This window comes from Cupressus sempervirens, chromosome 10, assembly GCF_028749045.1.
Source record: "Cupressus sempervirens isolate cs-2001-9-10 chromosome 10, ASM2874904v1, whole genome shotgun sequence".
NCBI lineage: Eukaryota > Viridiplantae > Streptophyta > Pinopsida > Cupressales > Cupressaceae > Cupressus > Cupressus sempervirens.
In genome coordinates this window covers 549,724,376-549,749,788 of record NC_143127.1, presented here as the reverse complement: position 1 = coordinate 549,749,788, position 25,413 = coordinate 549,724,376, and the positions used below count along the sequence as shown (strand labels likewise).

Below are 25,413 nucleotides of genomic sequence, written 5' to 3'. Positions count from 1 at the left end.
TCTCTCATAGTGCAAGGAAAATATTATTTCATACATTTCTAATTTTATCCAATATTATACAGATATCACAGTTATTTTTGCTGAATTGCCAAATTTGTAGCTTTCTTTTCTGGCTACAATAAAATTAATTGTTTTAATCAATTATAATTACAAAGTTGTTTATAATTTTAGTTTCTTTTCATTGTTGTTGGGACTCTTTTGCTAACTTGGTGCTCTATATACATTTATTGAGGGTCGTATCATGAAAATCTTTTTATTCCTAATCTGTTCCAATTTTGATGTGTGAAATATGTTAAGAGTGAAATGTATTTATTCAAGATATCTAAACTTAGATTTGGAAATAGTTTTCGACTAAAAGAAAAAGTGGGATTTTTGCATCTTAATTTGTTTGTACACTCAAATTGTTGGCAACATTGGTTCATATATTAGGTTGTTGTATCTGTGTGTGGTGAGCCTAACATTCATTGTGATGCATGCATCATTCAACTAGCGAATGCATTATCGTCACAAAATTAGTCAACTATGAATTAGCTATGTTAATTAGAAGCCAGTGAGTGGATTTGATTGTCATGGTTACAGGGACCATTGACATGGATCTGATAACATAAAGGACTTGACATTTTATTTGTGCTTCACAAGTTCATATTAAATTGACTTCAACATCCTCTTAAACTAAAGGTAATCTAGTAATCCAGATACACCATAAGAATGTAATCTATGTAATTACTCGACCCAATGAAGTATCTTGGGTATTACCTCACACTCTCAAATAGAGACCAGATACTCTTAATCTTAAAACATAAAAACTGATTTGTGAAACTTGAAAAGTTTAAAAAAGCTTCTATTTAAAAATATTACATTAAAGTAACTATATGAACATTCACTCCAAATAATGATTTTTATCATCTTAATTAGTTTCTATTAGATGATCGTTTATGATTGTGCAGTAATGGATTGGTTTTCATATTATCACTTAAAAATCATATTTGGTTTTGAATTCTTAAATTTTTCATACAGTTCATTCATGAGCTTGTGTAGTTAATGTAATGTAATTCTATCTTTAGATGCAATAGTGCAATGTGATACTAGTTAGATTATTTGCACATATGCAAATTGAAAGATTTTATTATAAGTACAACAAATGCTAAGCTTGGGTTATGGACAACTGCAACCATTATGTTTGCTAGATTAAGGTTGTTGCCTCTTGTTGGTCTTGGAATTGTTACTTTGGCTAGTAAATTATGGATTTTACCTGCAAATGACAAATGTTTTGATTTGTTTTGCTACTTCAGCACACAATGTTGACTTCCATTCTTATAAGTAATTCAATTGCTCTACCCAAAAGATAATTCAGAAGACTTAAATCTAATCAAAGCTAATTACTCTTTTAGAATGTCATGAACAGGTCTATCAAGTAACTTCTCAAATCACACGAGTCTATGAAAATCTCTCTCAACCAAGGTTGTCTCAGTCTCATGATCAACAAATAATGAATTAAAAAAGAAAAGAAAAGATCCAATGCACTATCCAAGTTAGCATTTAGGGAACCAAGAAGAGAAATGGCCTCTAGCAGCATGATCTGTGTATAGAGAACTCTGTTCGATGTAGTGCTTGTGAGCACTAATGAATTTCTAAGTTAAAAACTTCTAGATGTCTTTCTTTGGTGCTTTTCACATCAAAGTAAATTGCAAAGTTGAAGATTGACCTTGTGGCAAAAGTTTGTAAGTGATCTCCTCTGATTTAGAAAAACTTTAAATATTTTAGCATCTTTTTGCCTAGGAAGTAAGTAAATGAAAAAAATGTCTTTTGCATATAACATGTCCATTGCATTTCATGTGCTACTCATGCAACAATTGTTATGTTACATTTTGTCAATCATTTCTTGAGAAGACACAATCTTGAACCTAACAATTAGTTAAATATGTCCAGAACTGAGCTAATTAAACTAAATTAATCACTACGCGCACCTATACTTTTCATCACCAACCAAAAAACAAATTGCCTACGCAAATAATAAAAATCCTCAGCCAAAAGCCCAAAAGATCCATGAGTTGATAGGACATGTAAGACCACGTTCACCATACAATTTATCCCCATTCCCAACGAACTACATTGATTAGAACGGTTGATAATCAATAATCAATAAGAAAAAGAGGCGGTCTAGGAGGGAGCTGAACCAAGTTCCTTAGGATGATACTTCTTGTTTCACCAAAGTTGCAGCCGCCCAGGTATGCAACAATTGCAATACTCTCTGTTTCTTATTATTGCAAAATTTATGCATAATTAACAGTTAACTAGATAAAATTTGTACTAGACAAGATGGTGCGCGCCAAAGCAATCTCAGCAACATGGGAAGAAGATTAGGAGCGTAAAATGCGAATGCCATGGAGAGGACTACTACCAAGTGCTGGGTGTTCCGGTGGACGCTTCTCCCCAACACATTCGCAAGGCCTACCGACAATTGCAAAAGAAATACCATCCTGATATAGCAGGAGAAGAGGTTTTTCTTCATCGTCCATTTTCTACTCTCTTATTAATTAATATAAATTGTGTTTTTTCAGAGTAGTAAGCGGCTGAAAAACTTAGTACATCTGATTTTCATCCACCTTTACGTCCAAATGAAGACACAGTTATGGCGTTTGTTACAGGGGCATGCAATGACCGTGTTGCTGAACGAGGCTTACCGGAGTCTCATTAGTGATCATGAAAGAATAAGTCAAAGCGTTTCCAGTGGTATAAATGGGCAATTCACTGGTTCAGCTTATAGTTCATGGAATGGACCTCACAGGCCACAGGCCCTCTTTGTTGATGAAGTTACTTGTATAGGTAATATGCTTTTTGTATGCGTATGCTTTTTAATGTTACATGCAATACCCAAATGCTTCTGTGTCTAAAATTTGCATTGAAATTGAAGGTTTAAATGATTCAAAATTCGAAGTGGGTGTACTCTCCAACTCTTCTGAACCCTGCCACTCATTTATCTCTCGCATTGTTAAGATTGCCCTAAACTACCATCGGGAACTGACATTTCAAAAATGACACCGGATCTTTTCCCGAAATGCTCTTTTATTATATTCTATGGAAATTGAAATATCTTATGATTAGTTGACTTCAATCAATTATCTTATGGTTGTGGAAATCGACTAGCTCTCATTAGTAGAGTTTCCTTAAATTTTGTCAATTTCGTTTAATTTTGGTGAGCAACCAAGATATGAAAATGGGATATAGTGAGCAGTCAGCTGTATACTGTCATTCCCACTGAATTTTGTATATTTGGATTGTTTCAAGCAGCAAGTTGTGGTCAGCACTTTATGTTGGTGATAGAAAATAAGGAACAAATAAAATTGGTTTTGTTCAAAACCGGCAAACAGTACTATTCTTTTATTGTTTTTATATTTAATTTTCATCAATGCAGGATGTCGGGAGTGTGTTTTCCATGCAAGCAACACATTCCATATGGATGAAGCATTGGGCTGTGCGCGTGTCAAAGTTCAGTATGGAGATGACGAAGCTAAGATTAAGGTACAAAATTGACTCGATCTGTTATGTTTCTTGTCTTTTATTTATTTATTTATCAGAATGTAACTCAGAGAAACATATGCATAGGGACACTGATCAAATATGCAATTCAGAGAAACATGTGATAATTTTCGTCAGTAGCACTGACGCAGTCAGATGCAGTGCTCCATCCTTTAGGTTTGATTTATGGATAAAATATAGAAATTTGTATTAAGAAACAATATCTGATTCTGCTAGAGCGCTAATTTCCAGAATCACAGGTTTCCATCTATAGCGTCGGAATTTAGATCCCATTTTCAAATTTATCTATTTGGTTTACTTTATTGGATTATAATAGGTTTCTGTAGATTCTTGTCCTGTAAACTGCATCCATTGGGTTGATAGAGAAGACTTGGCTATCCTTGAGTTTTTGGCTCGTCCACATCCCAGAGCTAGCAATGGAATATTTGGCGGAGGCTGGGAGCGACCTTCAAATGTATTCATGGCAGCAAACACATACAAGCGAAAGCTAAAGGAAAAGCAGTCAGCCAAAACTGGTACGATTTGTATCTTATTATCATACATACACTGATACATGCAACGAAGAGTTTCTAAGCATTTATCTACAATTGAGATGATTTTTAATTTTAACTGGACATATATGGTGAAAAGTCTAAACTCAATCCAAGAAGACATTTCATTTGTACTTGTTTGCAAGGATGATTTAATAAGTATATCATTTATCTTCAAACATAATTATAGAGATCCACAATTAATTTCTTCCTTGAAAGTGGATGCAATCTCACGTTCTGGCATATAAATATATACACACTCAAAAGCAATCTAGGTAATACTGATGTTATGATCTAATGGCAATACTCTTAGAGAAACCTTAAACTAGGTGTGCTGGGAGTAAATTATATTATGGTCGTCTCAGATAGGTAGGATGAGTTTGATATACTTTATGCCTTCAAAGGTTTAGAGTACCAAGAAAGATATGGTCAGACTATGAACATATTTGTAAAGTAGGAAATCGGAAAGATTTGATTAAACCTTTAAGATATTTTTGAGGTGTCAAAGGATATAAATCTGTTGGCTGGATTTGTTATTTTGGCTTTTGAAGTAGCTTCCATTTTAATAGATATTCGCAAATGTTAGTTGTTTGGAATTCGGAGAGGTTCATACCATGTTATTTGTTGGCGAGGTGCACATCCCATTTTAGCTCTGACAGGGAACGGAAATTATTTTTCTTCATCTGGCATTTTTTTCAGGTTAAACCAAAATGATTGCATTGATATTTTTATGTATGTTGCCAGACAAAATGTAGCTCTGGGCCGTCTTAAGAAAAAAAGTTTGGAAATCTCACCAGATTTACTAATTTTATGTTCCATCATTGGACCTGATCATGACTACACTTTTTATGTATGGCTGAATGGAATTTGGTGTTCCATCATCCATATGTAATTCTTATGTGTATAAGAAAATGAAAACGTAAAAAGAGAAAATATAGAAAATTTCATAAATGATATTACCATAAACAATCATATTCTAGTTGTCAGTGCACCATGTATTTGCTAGTAATTTTCTTTGGTTACTCCATGATCAAATATCACTTAGATTGTCTCTTCATTCTCTCTGCAGCTTTCTTTGTCTACAGCAACTCTCATTTTTAGGTGTGTTGTAAGAACCATTACTTTTACTTTTGACATTTGTCAGTCTAGACTGAAACTGCTGAAACCCTTTTTTAATCATATAACAATGCATTGGTTTAATAATGTCCACGTTGACAAATACTTATACCTTTAGATCGAATTCAAGTTGCCATTCTGTTGATTGGTTGTAATTGAAGGATATTCCTTTATTCAAATTTGGGAGTTTTCCTTCTGCATCTTGTGTTAATGCAGCTAACTACAGTGTAACTTGCCCTTGTGTTTTTATGGTAGAAGTAGTACATATGCAATCTGAAACAAAACACAGAATAACGGCAACCAAAGACAATTTACAGTATTTTTCCCTGGGTAAACCTTTTCAGGTGAAATCCCAGCATAGTAAAAAAATTCACTATTGTACAATCTCAACCATTCTCCAAAACAATAATGAACTTTCTTACTTTATCTCTAAGATTGTGTAGTTATTATTCTACACATTTTGTATGAAATCATGCAAAAGATAAACATGAGTGCTTTAATGCATGGGTGAAAATAGAAAATACCCAAAAATAACACCCGGTGTTTTTTTCCAAAAAATGTAATTATTAGAAAATTGCTTAAGTCTCTAATCATCTTGCAAGTTTATCCCATCCAACCTATTATACATGGAATGCATACACTCATCCAACAGTTGTTTTTTATCTAATTGGTGCTTAATTTGGTGGTTTGCTTCTCTATTTCTACTCATAATTAAGATACTATCTTTTGTTAATCATTTTGCACTAAAGAACTGGCATATGTGATGTGATTATATTATTATTCACTGTAGTGCTTTATGGCTCAGATAAGCTCTTGCTTGTTTTTGCATTGGCACCAAAGGATATTTGTTGTGAGGCACGATACTTGTTTGAAAACAAAATGATAGTTTTACCTGAGATGTACTGATCTAATGGTCGCTGAGATGTGATGGTAATTCACCATGTTCCTGGGTCCTTCTCTGTTCGTGTGTGGGCCAGTCTTGGTTTCCTCTAAAGTACGCCCAAGCAGTAACCTGGATGCACCCAGAAAGGCCTCTGTATCCACAGCTGGTGGCCTAAGAAAACAATTTTTAAATAAAAAACTCCTAAAAAAGTGAGATGTATTTCAAATAATTGTAAAACATCAGAGAGGTTTCATGGGATATTTGTATTCAAGTGCATCTTTTCATATTCTCCCTAGTGTTACCAATTGTGGGTGCCGTAGTTTAAGTCTACAGTTCTCTAAATTTTTAAGGGTGTAAACAAGTTCAGTTCAAGGTTTAATGGGGCACCTTACAATTGTCTCATGATATTCTAAAGAGATTTTCAGCAACTTCACAGAAAATTTACTTCAGCATCTAATCACTATAAAAGGAGGGCTTGGGGAGGTGTTTGTGTAATTGAGTTCAGTTTGCAAGACTGGTGCTAGAAGGAGTCTCTCCAAGTTCAAGTTGTGGTGATGCACTCTTGTAAGAACTTGCATTGCAAGTTTACTGTAATCATCTTGTTGTGATAATACATTGTGCGGGTTTTGGAGGGTGGGGTTTTTCTCTCGGATGGGTTTCCCCATGGTAATCATTGTGTTATGTGTTCTTTGTTATTTTGATTATGTTATTATGCATTTCTTGAGATCTCTGCAATAGTTAGTTGAATTTGCATAATCGTCCTCTCAAAGATTAGCATAGGAAGCGATTCCGCACACCTTTGCTTCCTTACAAGTGGTATCAGAGCCTGGCCAATTTTGGTTCTGTTTGTTGGGTACAGGGTTTTTTGAGCTAATCAAGGTTTGAGTGGGAGCTTGTGCAAAGTTTTTCATTTCTGTGTTGCAGGATTGAAAAGATGGCAAGCATGTTGGGGAGAATTGATGTTGAAAAGTTTTCTAGCACAAACTTTGAGATGTGGAAGCTGAAGATGGAAGATTTGCTGACTGATCAGGATCTATGGGATGCGATTGATGAGAAAAAGTTGAAGCCCATAGATCCAACTTTAGCCGCACAATATGATGTGATGGACAAAAAAGCTAAAGGTCTCATCAGATTGTGTCTTGTAGACTCGATTCTGATTAATGTCCATGAAGAACCTACCATGAAGAAGCATTGGAAAAAGCTAAGCGAGATCTATCAAGCGAAATCACTTGTGAACAAGATTTTCTTGAGGAAGAAGTTGTATTCCTTGAAAATGGAAGAAGGTGGACGAATTTCTGAGCATCTGGAAAGCTTTAATATGTTGGTGATTCAATTCACCTTAGTAGGGGTGCCAATGGATGAAGAAGAAAGGTGTCAAATCTTGCTATGTTCGTTGCCAGACTCATGGGATAGTCTTGTGATGGCTATAGGGAGCACTTTAGTTGTCTTGAAGATGGAGGATGTTGTTGGTTCTCTACTTTTAGAGGAGATGAGAAGGAAGGTCTCTCTGAATGCCAAAGAGGCTTTGAGTGTTCGAGGAAGACCAAAAGAAAGAGGCAAGAACGAAAAGCAGCATGGTCATTCTAAGTCCAAAAATAAGGGGAGATCGAAATCTCCTAGTAAGTTCAAGGCAATTTGTTGGAATTGTGGCAAACTTGGACACTTCCGAAAGGACTGCAAAGAGGAGAAGAAAAAGAAGAAGAAGAAGCAAGATTCTGATTCTGAGTCCGAGAAGGAAGATGGAGATGCTTTCATCGCAGCCTTGGCCACTCATGCAGGTGAAAATGCATGGTTAATAGACTCACGTGCATCTTTCCACATGACTCCTAATAGAAACTGGTTTAGTAAGTATGAAAATTTTGATAGTGGTAAGGTGTATTTGGGTGATAACTCAGTACTTGATATTGTTGGTCGTGGAAGTATTTGTGTGAAATTTTCTGATGGTAGAATTAGAAGATTTGATGGTGTCTTGCATATCCCTAGACTAGCAAGGAATTTGTTATCTGTTAGTAAGCTAATAGATGTGGGTGTGCATGTACAGTTTTCTGAAGCAAGTGTAAAAATGGTGAGAGGTGCTATGATAATAGCAAGAGGAAGCAGATTGGATGCATTGTACTAGCTTGATGCATGCACGGTTGAGTGCAATAATACATCTGATAAGATTGTGAAAAACACTACTCAGTTGGAGAAGGAGAAGATTTCTCTTTCAACAGATGGTCGTGGTTTTTGGGTACCCAAGGGTGCTTTGTCTACCGAATCAAAGTTGCCTGTAGAGAAGACCATGTTATGGCACTAGAGACTTGGCCACATAGGTGAGAAGGGTTTACGGACCTTGAAAAATAAGAACCTTGTTGATGGGTTAAATGACTGCAATCTTGAATTTGATTTTTGTGAGCATTGTATCGATGGTAAACAAGACCGCATTCAGTTTTACTTGAGTTCTCACAAGTCTTCATGTATTTTGGATCTAATCCATTCGGATGTATTTGGTCCAGTTGATGTTCCTTCTATTGGTAGATCAGTTTATTATGTTTCTTTCATTGATGATTTCAGTAGAAGAACATGGGTTTATTTCCTTAGGAGTAAAGCTGAAGTTTTCAGTCGTTTCAAAGAATTTAAAGCAATGGTTGAATTGCAGACTGAAAAGAAAATAAAATGTTTGAGAACTGATAATGGTGGTGAATTTTGCTCCAATGATTTTAACACATTTTGTAAAGATTGTGCTATTAAAAGAGAGAAGACAACTCCGTATTCTCCACAGCAGAATGGAGTTGTAGAAAGAATGAACAGGACCTTGATGGAGAAGGCTAGGAGTATGTTGAGTGCTGCTGGACTAGAACAAAAGTTCTGGGCCGAAGCTGTAGCCACTGCCTGCTACCTGATAAATAGGTCTCCTACATCAGCTCTTGTTGATAAGATGCCAATGGAAGCGTGGTCGGGCCACAAGCCTTCACTTAGACATCTGAGAGTGTTTAGTTGTGAGGCATATGCTCATGTGCCAAAGGAGAAGCGGACAAAATTAGACAACAAAGTTGTCAAATGTATCTTCATCGGATATAGTTATGGCGTGAAAGGATACAAGCTTTGGTATCCTGTTGCACAAAAAGTATTTTATTCCAGAAGTGTTATTTTTAGAGAAACTAAGCCTTCTTCTGTTACAGTGCAGCCAGAATAGATAGAAGAAAAGAAAGATGCGATTCAACTTCCTGCTACACTTGAGAAAGTTGAATCGAGGCCCTTAGAAAGACGAGATGTTGAAGAGAGCTCTACGAGTTCTGAATCATCAGAGGAAGAGGGAGAACTTAATCATGAACGTGAACCTCCTAAACTTGAACCAGATCTTGTTCAAAGATCTACTAGACAAAGGAAACCACCTAAAAGGTATGGGTATTCTCCTGATGATTGGAGATGCTTATTTGCATTGAATGCTTGATGAACCGAGATCTGTACAAGAGGCTCTTGGTATGAATGATTTAGAGTCTTGGAAAATAGCCATGGATGAAGAAATGGCAGCTCTTAAGAGGAATCAAACATGGGACCTTGTACCATTGCTTGAAGGACGGAAGCTTGTTGGTTGTAAATGGGTGTTCAAAAGGAAGATGGGTTTAGATGGAAGCATTGAGAAGTATAAAGCACGTTTGGTTGCAAAAGGTTACTCTTAGGTTGAGGGAGTAGATTATGGTGAGGTTTTTTCTCCAGTAGCCAAAATGACATTCATTAGATTTTTGCTTTCTATTGGAGTAGCTTATGATCTAGAGATCAAGCAAATGGATGTGAAAACTGCTTTTCTTCATGGAGATTTGGAGGAAGAGATTTACATGTCACAGCCAGAGCACTATGTGGTGAAAGGTAAAAGTCATTTGGTCTGTAAATTGAAGAAATCCTTGTATGGTTTAAAATAGAGTCCTAGGATGTGGTACCAAAAGTTTGATACATATGTGTTGAGTTTGGGATTTGTGCGATCTAAATCTGATCACTGTATATATTTCAAATTTGATGGTGATGGTTTTTTGGTTATTGCTTTGTATGTCGATGACATGTTTATTCAAAGGAAAAGGTTTGATTGCAAAGTTAAAATCTCAACTCTCGATAAAGTTTGAAGTGAATGATCTTGGTGCAGCTAGGCACATTTTGGGAATGGAGATTATAAGAGATAGACAAAACAGAAAGCTTTGGCTAGGCCAGAGTAAGTATATTGGTACTATTTTGAAAAGGTTTAATATGTAGGATTCAAGACCATTGAGTGTTCTTGTTACTATGGGAACAAAGCTTTCTAGCTTGCAGAGTCCCACATCCCCATTGGAGATGGAAGAGATGAGTCGAGTACCATATCAGAGTGTTGTTGGAAGTTTGATGTATGCTATGGTCTGTACAAGACCAAACATTGCCCAAGCAGTGGGAGTACTTTCCCGTTATATGTCTAATCTAGGAAGAGCACATTGGGATGCAGTAAAAAGAGTTTTTAGATACTTGCGGGGTACCTCAGAGTACTCGATATGTTTTCATGGAATAGGAAACGAGCATTGCTTGGATATTCAAGGCTATGTGGATTCAAACTGGGCCGGTGATGTTGATAGAAGAAGATCCACTAGTGCATATGTGTTTACATTATTTGGTGGTGCAATCAGTTGGATGAGCAAGCGACAGGCTATAGTTGCTTTGTCCACTATTGAGGCAAAGTATATGGTAGCTACTCATGCCTGCAAGGAAACCATCTAGCTAAAGAGATTGTGTTCAAATATAAAGTTCAAACAGGGTGCGGTGACAATTTATAGTGACAGCTAGAGTGCAATCTGCCTAGCGAAGAACCCGACTTTTCATGCTAGGACCAAGCACATTGATGTACAATATCATTTTGTGAGAGATATGGTCGAGGACGACAAAGATGAAGCTGGAAAAGGTAGAGACTTTGGTGAATGTTGCTGATGCATTCACTAAGCCTGTGAGCATAAAGAGATTCAGATGGTGTTCAGAGTCTATGGGCCTCTCGGCCCCTAGCAATTAAGTCCTTGATATTTTGGATCCCCTAACTCTTGCAAGGTGTTCGACAAGTGGGAGAATGCTGAGAACATGTGTCTCAACCTTGCAATCTTTTTCTGGAAAATTCCAAAATTTGTTTGTGGAAGTTTTCCAATTGTTTATACCTTGGAAAGAGTGTATAAAATAACAAAAGGTGCCCTGTCCATAGTAGAATATAGGAGGGCCATTTTTAGAGCATAGTTAGCTTGTTTTATGACTTTTATAAGGGTCTAAACTAAGAGACAAAATTATGGACGGGATTACTATTTTAACCTAGTTGTTTTTCCATATTGGAAATGTAAATGTCGAAAATGGGTAACATGTGGCATGGTAGTTTTGCCCATGGTTTTGTAAAACCACAAGTGGTTTCCAGGTTGTAAAATCACTATAAAAGGAGGGCTTGGGGAGGTGTTTGTGTAATTGAGTTCAGTTTTCAAAATTGGTGCTAGAAGGAGTCTCTCCAAGTTTGAGTTGTGGTGATGCACTCCTGTAAGAATTTGCATTGCAAGTGTATTGTAATCATCTTGATTTGATAATACATTGTGCGGGTTTTGGAGGGTGGGATTTTTCTTTTGGAAGGGTTTCCCCAAGGTAATCACTGTGTTATGTGTTCTTTGTTATTTTGATTATGTTATTATGCATTTCTTGAGATCTCTGCAATAGTTAGTTAAATTTGCATAATCGTCCTCTCAAAGATTAGTGTAGGAAGTGATTCCACACATCTTTGCTTCCTTACAACCACTGATGGCATATAGGATAGGATCCCAATTGAGAATGACATTGGTATAGAGATGCGCTTTACCAAAATGACATTCTTCCATGGATGAAGAGATGTGCACCTTTTATTGGACATTATGTAAGCATTTATTAATTTTGCATTGAATCTCACTATTGGACATAGCACATGAATGCTGTGAACTAGCAATGCATGGATATGTGGTTAATGAGGAGAGTCAAGGGAATCAATGAGAGCAGATTTATAATGCAGTCAGGCTAGATAATCTGACAAAGACAACTGTGACTTGAGGTTGGATAAGCAATTTTTAGAGAAGATTGAAAAGCAACTAATTTACCTTAAAAGTAGAAAACTTAGTTCAGAAAGCTCATCAGATTTATAAAGGCCCTACATTGGCATTGCTTCTTACCACCTGATAATAGTGATTAGGTTTTCCTTGGTTTATGTTGGTGTTGAGACCATGTAGTGATTGATGGCTATAACTTGAGCTCACCTTGACATGCAGAGACGTTACCCATCTGATAAACTTTAGAGATTGATTAGCAATGTGTGCCCTAGAGTCCACCCTTGAGGTCCTTGTAGCAGCAACTCCTACTGGCCAACAAAGTCACTAGACATCATAAATTGAAGATTATGTGGCCGAGAATGTCTAGAAAATTCAAAATCATTCCACCATTTTATTCTTCTTCTGTTATTCCATTCTATATCCTCTTTCTTTCTAATTGCTGATAGGGAATATAGATTGATATTGCTATTGTAGACTTGTGTCTTTACGGAAGATTTTGCATAGATGCTTTATGGTCAGGTAGGATGAGAAGATCCTTTGATGATGCCATACTTGTAGATACAGACTTAATGACTAGTTGACTTGATGTGTGAGAACTTGCATTTTGAAGCTAGCTTGACCTCCCTCTTAAGAAGATATTAGCCATTTTTTTATCAAGACAATGATAATGATCTATCAGTGAACTTGTATGCGATATCTCTAATCTAGTGAGTTGCATGCTCATAATAATGTTTATTACCATGTCCATTTATACCTAATTTTGGGCTTGGTTTAAAGTGCATCCTTATTATTTATTGTCTTCTTATTCAGGAAGAGCCTCGCCTCGGGAATAGCATGGTCATAATAATGTTCATTGCTATGTCCATTTATATCTAATTTTGGGCTTGTTTTAAAGTGGATATTTGGGAAGAGCCTCACCTTGAGAACCTTGTATAATTAAAGCAAGGTTGAAATTTTTTATGGTATGTAGTTTGGCTGATAGCTATTAGATTCTTGTGGAACCCAGAATACAAGATCGCATCTCATGAGGACACCTTGTTCTCAGAATAAGGCAGCAGAGACTTTTTCAAAAGGAGTTACCTTTGCTTTTTATGGTTGAAGTCAAATATTTTTGCACAGATACAGATACATTGCCTCCTAGGAACTAGGCTTAGATGTTCTCATTTTTGGTTTATTAAGAAAAAGATTCTCCGTGTTCTGTTGTTAGATTCTTGAAATATTTGTGTCCAATATAGCAATCTGAGATTTGTTTCTCCAAAAGAAAATTGTGTTAAACATTTTTAATCCTCAGTTTTAACACATCGCTTCTCAAGATATTTCAGCTTCTATTTCTTAAGCCAGATCTATTTAAATTTCAAGAATTCAAAGGGCATACTTGGCCTTTTTAAGTAGCTTTTTTTAAAGTCATTCTAGAAATGCTTATAAAAGAAATTGTCACAACTTTCAATTCCAAAAACAGGTTTCTGAGTGTAAGATTACAAATCCTATTTCCCTGTAAATTAAGGATAATTCTCAAATTTTCTTTTAATGCAGCCAGGTCAATATTTGAGTAAGTCATTACTGTTATTCAGGTACACATTGATGTTTGAATGAAGCACAAGCATACAGTTCTTTGTTTAAGTAATGAGCTTGCTCCTAGCATCTTTGGTTTACATATCATGGGAAACAGTTACCCCAATTAAAAAATTTGAAACTTCCCAGAAAGGAGCTCTGATACCAGAAACTAAATCCCCAAAATAGGGCAGAGCACAGACACAGAGATTGCAGCTCTGTTTTTCCCTATCACTGGGAATGGACAACGTAATACCAAATTAAATATAGACACAGACAAAGAGGTGGAGACATGCAAGCTTGATTCTTGCTTTCAATTAAATCTGAAAAAGAACTATTATAAATAAATGAACTTAAAAAATGCAAACTAGTAACTGATTACAAACTAATTTGCTTTGGGGATGCAACCAAACACCTGGAGCTTCACAGAGATCTCACAATCTGCTAACTTGGAACTTACAAAGATCTAGAGCAATCACTGCACAGCAAATCAACACATACAACTGCTGCTACAAAAAACATTCCCTTGCACAGACTGAATAATTCAGAAAAACATTCTTCCCTTTTGTCTTGTGTTGTCCATTCAATATCCCACACAAAATCTCGAATTCAAAATCACCTACCAACAATTAATTCAATTGATTGTTCGAGCTGCACAAAGTCTACAGTATCGAGAACCAACTGGAGGATTCATTCTTCAAAGTCTGGGTTGCATTGACTCGTTGGTATTCACTACTGGAAGCTCATGACAAATAGGTGGTGACTGCAGTGACTTACGGATAAACTAGAATAATTAAAAATTCCAACACTTTCTTGTCCTCAGCCAACAAACAAAATCATGCTTGATCCAAATCAACTATGCCCAAATTTCTTCTTAGGCACTCAAAAGTGTCCTTTCCTAATGACTTGGTGAAAATGTTTGCTAACTGCTGCTCAGACCTACAAAACTCTATTTTTATTTCACCATTCTCAACCAGTTCTTTGATTAAATGATACCTGATTTCAATGTGCTTGCTTCTTCCATGAAACACAAGATTTTTCATCATCGACTATCTTTTCTTCAGCCGCCTTCTCTTTATTGTCATTATTCCTTTCACTATAATACTGTAACAGTAAATTGTGGTTTCATCCTCTTATTCTTCCTTCAATCCATCAAAATTCTTCTTTGCCAAATAGCTTGCCATGCGGCTGCATTTGCTGCTACATACTTAGCCTTTGCTGTAATTAATACAGTAATGGGTTGCTTCTTGGAAGCCAATGAGATTGCAACTGAGCTTGTATGAAACACATAACCAGAAGTGTTCTTGCTATCATCCGAATTTCTTACTCAATCACTATCTATGTAACCAATAAGCCCAAATTATTTTGCTGTAGTATGCAAAATGTCATATCCTTTAGTACCATTAACACACCTCAGAGTTCTCTTACTCACTTGCCAATGGGAGTCCTCTGGACTTTCCATAATCAGGAAATCGAACTTACTACATGCAAATATTAGGCATAGTTGTTAAATACATCAAACTTCCATCCAAACTTTAATGCATGGTCTGATTCACATTGCTGCTACAATTTTTCTCACCCAACTTTAGACCTATAGTTGTTGGTGTTGGTGCAGGCTTGTTGTTCTGTACTCTAATCTCTTTAAAATCTGAGTTACTTATTTTCCATGAGAGATAAAAATACCATCATACATTTGTTTTACTTTTATGCTTAGAAAATACTTCAAGAGATCTCAGTCTTTCGTTTCAATCTTACTTTTCACAACCTCTTTAAAATCATAAATGAGGAAATCATTATCTCAAATAAAAACTCGAACATCCACATACAAAACAACAAATAAAATTTTACTATTAGTTGTCTTGATGTAAACAATGGGCTTGCCATCGCTTTTGCTAAAGCCATTACTCCTTTTGCTTTCAACATACTCCTTGTCATGTCAACAATGGTCATATTCTTCCTCTTAGCCACTTCATTTTGCTATGGAGTATAATTGGTTGTTAGCTCCTGCTTTATGCCATATTTCTTGCAAAATTTTTACAAATGTATAGGAGGTATATTCTCCCCTCTATCTAACCTTAGGACTTTGATATAACGTCCAGTTTCTTTTTCAACCTGAGCTATAAAGAACAACAGCTCATGAAATGCTTCAAATTTATGTTTCAAAAAATACATCTATGTCCTACAGCCGAAATCATCAATGAAGGTCTTAAAATAAGAGCTCCCCTCAATAGATGTGGTTTGCATAGGGCTAGCCAAATCAATATGCACCAGCTCCAATGGTGCTCTTATCCTTCTAGACTTACCAAATTTAAGGGCAACTTATGTCACTTACCCAAAATGCGAGCCTCACACTTGCTACTAGACTCTACAATACTTGGCAAATCGTCTATTATTCTTTTTTTTGGACAGCAAACTCAAATCAGCATTGCTGAGATGTCTATATCTTGAAAGATGATTCTTGTACTGTTGTACATGCTTGCTTGGGAGGTGTAGCTACAAGCTAGAAAGAGAAGCATGTCTTTGTTCTCAATTGAAACATCCAATTCTTTGTCATTTGGACTATTGCGACAACTTTCTTACTCTCATCTTTCTCATAAATGACACATTGGCCATTCTCCATCAACACTTTGTACCTGTTATGGATGAGTTGTTCAACACTCATTAGAGTGTGCTTTATGTCAAGGACAAAATAAACATTTTTTATCTTGTCACCTTGCTTGTTGTGGAATATAATAGATCATTTGCCCACAATTGGAATAGTCCCATTATTCTCCATTCTAATTTGAGACTTAACATTTTTATCAATGAAAGAAGAAGACTTCCATTACCGCTTATGTGGTTACTACAACCACTATCCAAATGCCAAACCTCAGGGCTGCCTTCTTCACCAATGTTACACAGAATGGAAGTTGTGGATTGCCCATGGCTAAATAGCCGAAGGAATGCACCCGATGTGACTATTTGTTTGTTTGATTTATTAATTAATTTAAAATTCCCAGAACTGTGCTTCTGTAATTTCTAAATTAATTAATAAATCAAGAGAAACGTCACATCCAGTGTAAAAATTCGGCTAGATAGACGTCGCCTTGTGGATTGACTTCCTTTAGCCACATTCACATCAGACACATTTGCACTCTTCCTTGAGTGATAATTTTTCTTTATCCAACACTCACTTGCATAATGCCCAAATTTATAGCAATAATAGCACTCAACATTTCTTTTATTTGAGTTGTTCATTTTCCTTTGTCTAGAGCTGTTATGAGAGCTTCTCGATCCCTCTTAACTGCCTTCCCTTCTTGAGATATCTCCTCCAACATTACCTTGTCCGGAATTGCCACGACCTCTGCCTCTAGAGCCTTCTACGGAGCTATTTCTTCCTCTCCCCTTGCCTCTTACATCGGCTTGAGCTTTGAAAGCTTATGCATGGGAAGACAATGCAAACCTATTAAGGCATTGCTAATGGGTTTGGAGAGAACCCATTAATTCATCTGCAGTAAATATGGAGAGATCCTTTGCCTCTTTAATGGCAATCACCACTGTATCATATCTTGAGGGAAAACTTCTCAAGATTTTCTCCACTATTCTCTGCTCCATGTTTTCTCCATTTGTCATTAACTGGTTTATCAAATCAGAAACTTTTGTACTAAAATTTGCAATGGATCATTGTTCACCATTTGTAGAGTCTTAGAATCTTTTGAAACATCTGGAGCTTCACCAATCAAACTTTATTAGTCTCTTTATAGCTTTTTTGGGGAATTTATCAAGCTTCTTTGGAATAGTTAGCTACTATTATTCTGGGAAATGTTGCCTCTATCAAGAATACTTCTATCAAACTAAGATACCGGTGCTTTGTGGTTTTTGTTGGGTGTGGATGTTGGTGCATATAGATGCTTTCTGATTCTACATGGGTGCATCCAAGAAGTGCGTTTTGGGGTTGTGGGTGCTCTCGGGATGCATTGAAAAGCACTCACAGTCCCAGGATGCACTTCTTGGGTGCACCCTGAGAGCACTTGGGCGCACTTGGACAACACCTGCGGGAATATAGCCCTTTTGTACATCCAAAGTCACTTGAGTGACTATTTTGCATGTGTCTTAATTCATTATTTTAATTCTTTTTTTGCTCTTTAACCCTAAAACAGCCCTAAAAGAGGCTATTCATTGTTCATTCTTCTCATTTTGTTTGCAGCTGGGCTCTCTTCTCATTTGGTCTTCATTTTGACATTTTGAATGCAAGGTCATTATTTTTTTAAGAGGATCATTCATAGGGTGTCAAATAGCTTCTACAAAGGACTTCTAAGAATTTAAGGTAAGCATTTGATCCCATTCTTGAGATCTTTTACCGATTTTTTTTGAGATGATGATGAATGAAGAATTTTTATAAGTTTTTTTCCTTTTTTTTTGAAACGAAGAAACAAGTTTATCTTTCTTTTTAAATATTTTTGCACTTGTGTGCTTTATGTCCATAGTTTATTTCTAACTTAGTTTTTAATTTTCTTATTAGATTCATAGTTTGTGTTGTGCAAGCCACTATCGGTAGTCAAAGTTCAGTGGCAATGCAAGGTGAACGAAGTGATAACTTCAAAATTGATGTAGCATCTTCATTATGGAGACATACTGTAGGATTATCACAGGTTTTCAAGAGGTTGGTCATACATTTGGAAATATAATGTATGTCATAGTAAACCATTCAACAACTCATATTATCGGGTCAAAGCTCATTTTATGGGCCCTAGTGATAAAGGAATAGCACTGTGCAAAGGAAGCAAAGATGGAAAAAGGACGAGTGATGCACAATTAGTAGGATTTATAAAAGAATAGAAGGTTGCTGATCATTTAGTTAACAAATCAAAAACAAGTTTTATCAACCTTCATCCTGGAAGAGAGAAATGAAATCGCCCTCTAATCATGTTGTATCCTCCAAACATCCATTCTTGCAAGTAGCCATACTGGGAGAGGAAGAGGAAGTAGAAGTTATTACTGGCAAAAGAGGTTCGTTGGATCACACATTTAAAATGGAGGCAAGAAAGCTTGTTGATGAAGCAATTGCATGTTGCCTTAATGCCAATGGTCTTCCTATCAACTTGGCAGGATCACCATATTGGAAGGAAATGGTCACAACATCCTTAAAGTGTTGACTGATTACACTAGTCCTCGGTTTGAAAAGGTGCGTACTACTCTTTTGCAAAAAGAAAAGATTTCTATAGACAAAGCTCTTCAACCAATTAGAACTTCTTGGAAAACTTTTGTTATAACCTATGTTCCCCCAAGTTTCCGGTACAGGGACGACAGGGGATGGCGGGACGGGTTTCTGGGACGACAAATTTTTTTGGCGATTTTGGGGACGGGGGGGACAGCAAATGGGGACGGCTATATATATATATATATATATATAGGAAAATTTTAAAATATATATTGAAATTTGCAAATATACATGTCATTCATATGAACATGTCATTTAAACATTATAGAACCATAAAATACAACATTTGAATGCCATATAGGAAATAATATCTAATTTTAGTATCCAATTGTCAAAATGCATATCAATATCAATGAACACTGAACAATGAACATTAGCAATTGTCAATATCATAATGTCATAATGATAAACATGATAAATCTGAAAATCAAAATCAAAATATGCCCAAAGCTATAGGCCCAAAGGGTAGAGGGCTGCCATAAAGTCATAAGTATCAATGTATCATAATCATGTTCATGTTCAACATAAAAAAAAAAAAAAACATAGAAAAATGAAGTAGCCTGCTGCTCCTATTCTGCCTCTATTGCCTTTTAGGGCATTTGGAGGGGTGGGGACAACTTGGCCAACCAAGTTGGAGGCTTTAAAAAAAAAATTATGTTAAACTTTTTTAATTTTATGCAAACAAAAAAGGGGGATGGCCAGAAGTACCCAGTACGGAAAGAAGACGTCCAGACATCCCCTTTCCGTACCGGGTACAGCTGGCCGTCCCCCTTTTTCCCCTCAGGCGTCCCCAAGTTTTCGAGACGTCCCATGCATTTTTTCACTTTTTGGGGACGGCTGGGGGATGTCCCATACTCGTCCCCCCGTCCCCGGGACGCCCCCATCCCCGAAACGCCGGGTTTTAGGCTAGGTAGGCGTCCCCAGGGAACATAGGTTATAACTATTGTGTCTGACAAATGGAAAGATACAAGAAACCAACCATTGATTAATGTCATTGGAATGTCCGCCAAAGGGGCAATGTTTTTTAGGGTAGTTGATAGTAAAGGAGAAGTTAAGATTCATAATTCATTCCTAGAATTCTCATTGAGGCAATATAGATGGTGGGTAGTGAGAATGTGGTCCAAGTGGTCACAAATAATGCCAAAAATTGTAGGGGTACAGGTGCTTTGGTTGAGACTAGGTACAACCATTTTTTTGGACACCATGCACTATACACTCTCTCAACAAATTGACACCCAAATAGATTTGTGAAGCAAATATACCATGAAGGAGAGAGATACAAATATCTGTGACAAACCACCACATGTCACAATCCATATTCAAATCATTCTCCAAGTTGGAGTTGTTCAAGGTAAATTCAAAATTTTAATTAATTAGTTTCATTTGTTAATTTAATTTGAATAAGTTTTATATTAATGTTCAATTATCAAATTGTATATGACTTTTCTTTATATGTATTGTCATATTGTTAACTTGCTTAGGTTGTTGAGATTCGATTTGCATCTCATACTGTTGTTATGAGATGATTCCTCAAGGTGCAAGGAGCATTGAGCCAAATAGTTATTTCTAGCCAATGGGGTATGTGGAAGGCTTTAAATTCAAAGAGCCCAAAAGGTCAAGGCTTTGGTCTTGGATGACATTTGGTGGGCTCGTCTGCAATTTGTATTGGATTTCACCAAGCGTATCATGACTATGCTATGCTTTGCTGATACAAATACACCTTACTTGGGGGATGTGTACGATGACATGGACACCATGGTAGAAAAGGTAATGTTTTCCATACAAGCACAGGAATGACTTCGAAGAATGTGAAGCCGTATGCAATAAAGTCGAAGCAACCATTCATCGTCGTTAGGAGAAAATGAGTAACCCATTGCACCTCCTTGCATATGCCTTATCTCCAAGGTACTATAGCCAAATAATACTTGTTATGCCGGATCGAATTGCACCATATGCGGATGAAGAAGTTGCTATTGGGCGCTAAAATGCACTTGCAAGACTCTTCTCAAATGATGAAATGTGCAAAATGGGTAGGCTAGTGTTTGGCTTATTTTCTTTAGGATCAAAACTTACCCCGCATGCAATAAAGGACCAAAATGGCATGGGAGCTATCACATGGTGGTATATGTATGGTCAACCATCCAAGCATCTACAACCGTTTGCAATCAAGATCCTCTCAGAAGTAATTTTTAAATTTTTTTGTTTAACAATTGTATTCTACAATTTAGTGTTTGAAACTCTTTAATTTCCTTTTCATTTGTATGTTTAATTTTATGAACACTATCCAGGTTGCAAGTTCTTCTTTTGAACAGAAATGGAGTACATACTCCTATATCCATTCAGTGAAGCACAATCAGTTGGGCTCAAAGAAAGCTAAGGACTTGGTTTATATACATACCAAGTTGCATCTTTTATTACGTAAGGAGGATGCATACAAGAGTTAGCCAAACTTTGAGATGTAGCCCCTAAATGTACAAACTTGGATGCAATGTTATAGGATCGTACTACAATCACAGATGATGATGCTGATAGCATCATGGCACATGCATCTAGCACAAGTGGAACCATGTTTGGTTCAAATGAACTTGCAAGTCTTGCAATAAGAAGGAGATTGTGAGAATGTGGAGTTTTTTAAGAATCCTTATGATTCTGAATGGCTGAACTTGATTAGTGTATCTTGAGTCTTGAGTCTTGACTCTTGATTGATCAACATTAAATTATGAACTAAGTTTTGATTTTGTAATTCAAATTGCATTGGAATCTTGAACTTTTTGTGAAATTTGTAGTTGAACTATCAATGGTGAAGTATCATGCTATGGAATAGTTTATTTTTGTATATTTCTTGCATTTCTTTGCACGCACACACACGCGCGCACACACACACATATACACATCAAAAAATAAAAAATAAAAAATTTGTGCATCCGCACATCAGAATCCCCTACCCGTATCAACATCAGAATCAAAATCTATAACTTAGATATCAAACTTAATGTCTTAGCATATTTCCTCCTTGACTCCTTCGACCGAGTCTTCTAATTATTTGAGAGGGCAAAAAACAAAGTGGGGCCAGCCACATCTACAAAACCATTGACCACAAGTTCCCACAAATCATTAACAACCATAATGAAATTCATCTTCTTTGCCCAAACATCATAGTTTGTCCATTAACAAATGGTGGCTGTAGTCAGCTGTTTCCTTCATCTTCAGTCATATCTTCTACACAAAAAGCTTCAACACCTAAAAAAAAGTGCCTAACTCACAAGTATTTAGGGTCAAACAGCTTTACTACAAATGTATAACTGCCTACAAGGGGGCTCTGATACTATGTAAAGAAACCAAATCTCCAAAATAGGGCAGAGCACACACACAAAGATTGGAACTCTGTTTTTCCCAATCACTGGGAATGTACAATGGGAAACCAAATAAAATGGAGACACAGACAAACAACTGGAGACATGCATGTTTTATTCTTGCTTTCAATTAAATCTGGAGAAAAAATACAAATAAACAAACTCAAAAAATACAAACTAATAATTGATTACAAACTAATTTGCAGCACTCTGGGGTTGCACACACCTGGAGTTTCACAGAGCTCTTAAAATCTGCTCACTTGGAGCTTACTAAGATCTGGAGCAATCTTTGCTCAACAAATAAACACATACAGCTGCCGCTAAAAAAACATTCCTTTGCACAAACTGAATAAATCCAGCGTCCCCACAAGGACGTGTCCCCTATGCTTTTAGGCTCATACTCATCCTGGGGATGAAACGGGAACACGGGAACAAATTTTTGCCTTCCCCAAAGCTGTCCTCCTTTTACCAAATTTGGAAACATCCCCGAAACGGCAAAAAGAATTGGGCAGGAAACTTGGGGACGGCCAGCAGTACCGGGGACGGCTTTGCCGTTCCCTAGCCATCCCCATAACTTCTAGCCATCCCCTTTTTTCCAGCTAGTTGGGTACAAGCAAAACAGTAAATTTTGCTTTTTATGTGAGTCCGTAGTTGTCTTAAAATATGCAAACCATATTTGTCCATTAAAACACTAAAACACTAACTCTTCTACTCATTTTAAGATATGATGTACTTGCTAAGAGGGGAAAAAAACATAGAGCAACAGCAGAAGCAACAGTGAGAAAAGATTGCATTTAGTATTTCTATTTACTACTTACTATTTTAATTGCACTTCTCTTTATTCCACTCTGATTTCATGCATAATACTTGGAGACTTTAGGCATTTTGATTTTACTACGTATGTATGTGATATGTTATAATGGAGGTACTTAGCATTTGTCATTTGATAATTTTCCATATATTGATCTTCTGAAATGTCTATGGTGAATGGTTTATCAATGTGATGATATGCATACTTGAATTTTGTCTCTCTCTATATAAAAATCTCCTATGTTTTTAATTGCCATCCCCTAAAGTCCTGTCTCCTAAATTTTTCTTTTGACCCGTTCCCGTACCGGAAACATGTCCCCATCCCCTAAGACATCCCCGTCCCGGAAAATCAGAAAAAAATTCTGTCATTTTGTTTCGTGTTGTCCATTTAATTTTCCATACGAAATTTCAAATTCAAAATCACCTACCAGCAATAAATTCAATTCATTGTTAGAACTGCACAAACTCGGCAATGTCAGGAGCCAAATGCTGGTTTCATTCTCCAAAATCTGGGCTGCATAAACTCATTGCCTTTCAATTTGTTGCCAATTGTTAATACCTTTTAGCCTGACCTGCTAAATGGTAGAATTTCCTTAGACCTATAGAATTCTAAAACCAAAAGTGCCAAATGATTATTTGAGCCTGTACACTAAATAGACACTGCTGCCTGGAATAAGCAAACTATCTAACATCTCTTCAGAGTAGAAGAATACAATATAGTCAACATATGATTCTCAACTTTTATTAGTTTAGATGCAAGTAATAAAAATTCAAGGTTCTGATCTGGCACTGTTACATTTTCAAAAAAATAATTGAGAAATTAAAAAAGAGCATGGATTTATTTGCATTTATATAAGCAAAACATATTTTTCTTACATGTCCAAGTACACACTATAGCCGTGGTTCTTGAGCACGCAAACTAGTAGATATGCTTATTAGGCTTATACTTCTTGCCAGTGCAGATATTCTTGCTACAGTTGAGTATTGAAATAGTCAATGTTATTTAGATCTATTGATGGGCATTCACAATGTTTACAACCATATTAAATTCTATAGAATTGCATGAAATGTTAATCTCACATGCCACAGTAAAATTTATTTCTTTTTCTATATAATAAGATGAATGCCTCGGCAAAGTTACTGCTGGATATCTAAGCAAACCATTAGTGTCATCTATATTTCTACTTCTGTTTGGATCTCTATAATGTTGTTGAATACAATTCCATGTACTATGAAAGCCTTGCGCACATATAAATTGATTTTGTTTTCTGATTTCTTTTCCAATACTTCTCAGATTCACGAGTTACAGAAGAAACGATAGATCAGCGTAAGGCAAGAGTGTATGCTGATCTGAGGATAAAAATGGGATCACTGTGGTGGTTGTGGTCCTGGATGAAGCAGTTCACTGGTATTGATTCCTCGAGCACCAAGCAGGAGAAAGCAGATTATGATCAAAACAATCCACGGTCATGGGAAACACTTTTTAGCAGGTCTTCCACATCCGAGCTCGCTGCTTTGCCTGTAGACAGCTCTAATGTGAGAAAGGTAACTACAATCTATGTGTAAAATTGTGTTTTCTTTAGAATGCGTGGGCATATCTAATTTTTTTTTTTCTGCATTGTGTTTAATGGCAGACAGTAGGGCTTATCAAAGAATGGGCAAACACTTTTGCTTCATCCAGTGAGATGCCTCTTCCCATGCCGTTCCGTGTAGAGCTTCTGGAAAACGGTGTTCAACTGGGTTTTATTGATGGAAATATAGAGTGTGTGGGTTCATTAGTTGTGACGGTGGAACAGCTTGCCCGATTGCCAACCTTGTCCAACGCTGGGGAAACAACCTATGCATTGCCTAATTGGTTTGTTTATGTAAGGAGGCAAGACACCACCACAATGCATTCCTTACCAGGGGAAGGAAGAATTGTTCAAGACCTGAGAAAACACTTACTGGGGAAGGACAGCTCTTATACAACATACTACATGAACAGTAGTTCATAACTCCTTCAAGCAGGTACTGATGAAATTTGGTTTCACTTATTTTCCTTTTAAATTAGATATACTCCCACTTATTCCACTTATTCTTTAGATAAGCAGTATGAGAGATCTGGATGTTGTTTTCATTAAGCTGTATACAGTCTTCTGTAATAAATTATAGAAAGTGTTTCATTTCAGCTTCCTTGCAGCCCACCACACCTTATTCGTTATTTTGATTAATTAGGTTCCACTGAAGCATTTTGAAAGTGCTTTTCAAAGTGAATCAGAGTTGCGTGCCTCCCAGCTTGAGTACCTGTTTTGTTTTTTTCAAGAACTTGTTTGATTTATTAGTAATTAAATGTAAACCATTTCAAAAATTGCACATTTAGTCATGTTAGGCTGGGGTCTTATGGGCACCC

General features: G+C 36.5%; 1 protein-coding gene across 2 annotated transcripts; it reads left to right on the top strand.

Annotated features, from left to right (window-relative positions):
• Positions 1-2,144: 2,144 nt before the first annotated feature.
• On the top strand, positions 2,145-25,191 carry LOC149535069 (chaperone protein dnaJ C76, chloroplastic-like). Of its 2 annotated transcripts, none has more exons than XM_089807646.1 (7): positions 2,145-2,228; positions 2,320-2,500; positions 2,649-2,826; positions 3,416-3,522; positions 3,857-4,055; positions 24,319-24,569; positions 24,659-25,191. In XM_089807646.1, the coding sequence occupies exons 1-7, from the start codon at positions 2,191-2,193 to the stop codon at positions 25,016-25,018; spliced, it is 1,314 nt and encodes a 437-aa protein (XP_089663772.1). In that variant the 5' UTR covers positions 2,145-2,190; the 3' UTR covers positions 25,019-25,191. The 2 variants fall into 2 exon arrangements, with proteins under 2 accessions (XP_089663772.1, XP_089663773.1); XM_089807647.1 differs by having other exon boundaries at positions 2,315-2,500.
• The last annotated feature ends 222 nt before the right edge of the window (positions 25,192-25,413 follow it).

What these genes read in the sequence shown, in the direction of transcription:
- LOC149535069 (XM_089807646.1), top strand. Translation starts at nt 2,191, where the DNA reads ATGATACTTCTTGTTTCACCAAAGTTGCAGCCGCCCAG. An exon ending in TGATGAAGTTACTTGTATAG is followed by an intron (nt 2,827 to 3,415) that starts GTAATATGCTTT and finishes TCATCAATGCAG; the next exon opens with GATGTCGGGAGTGTGTTTTC. An exon ending in AAAGCAGTCAGCCAAAACTG is followed by an intron (nt 4,056 to 24,318) that starts GTACGATTTGTA and finishes AATACTTCTCAG; the next exon opens with ATTCACGAGTTACAGAAGAA.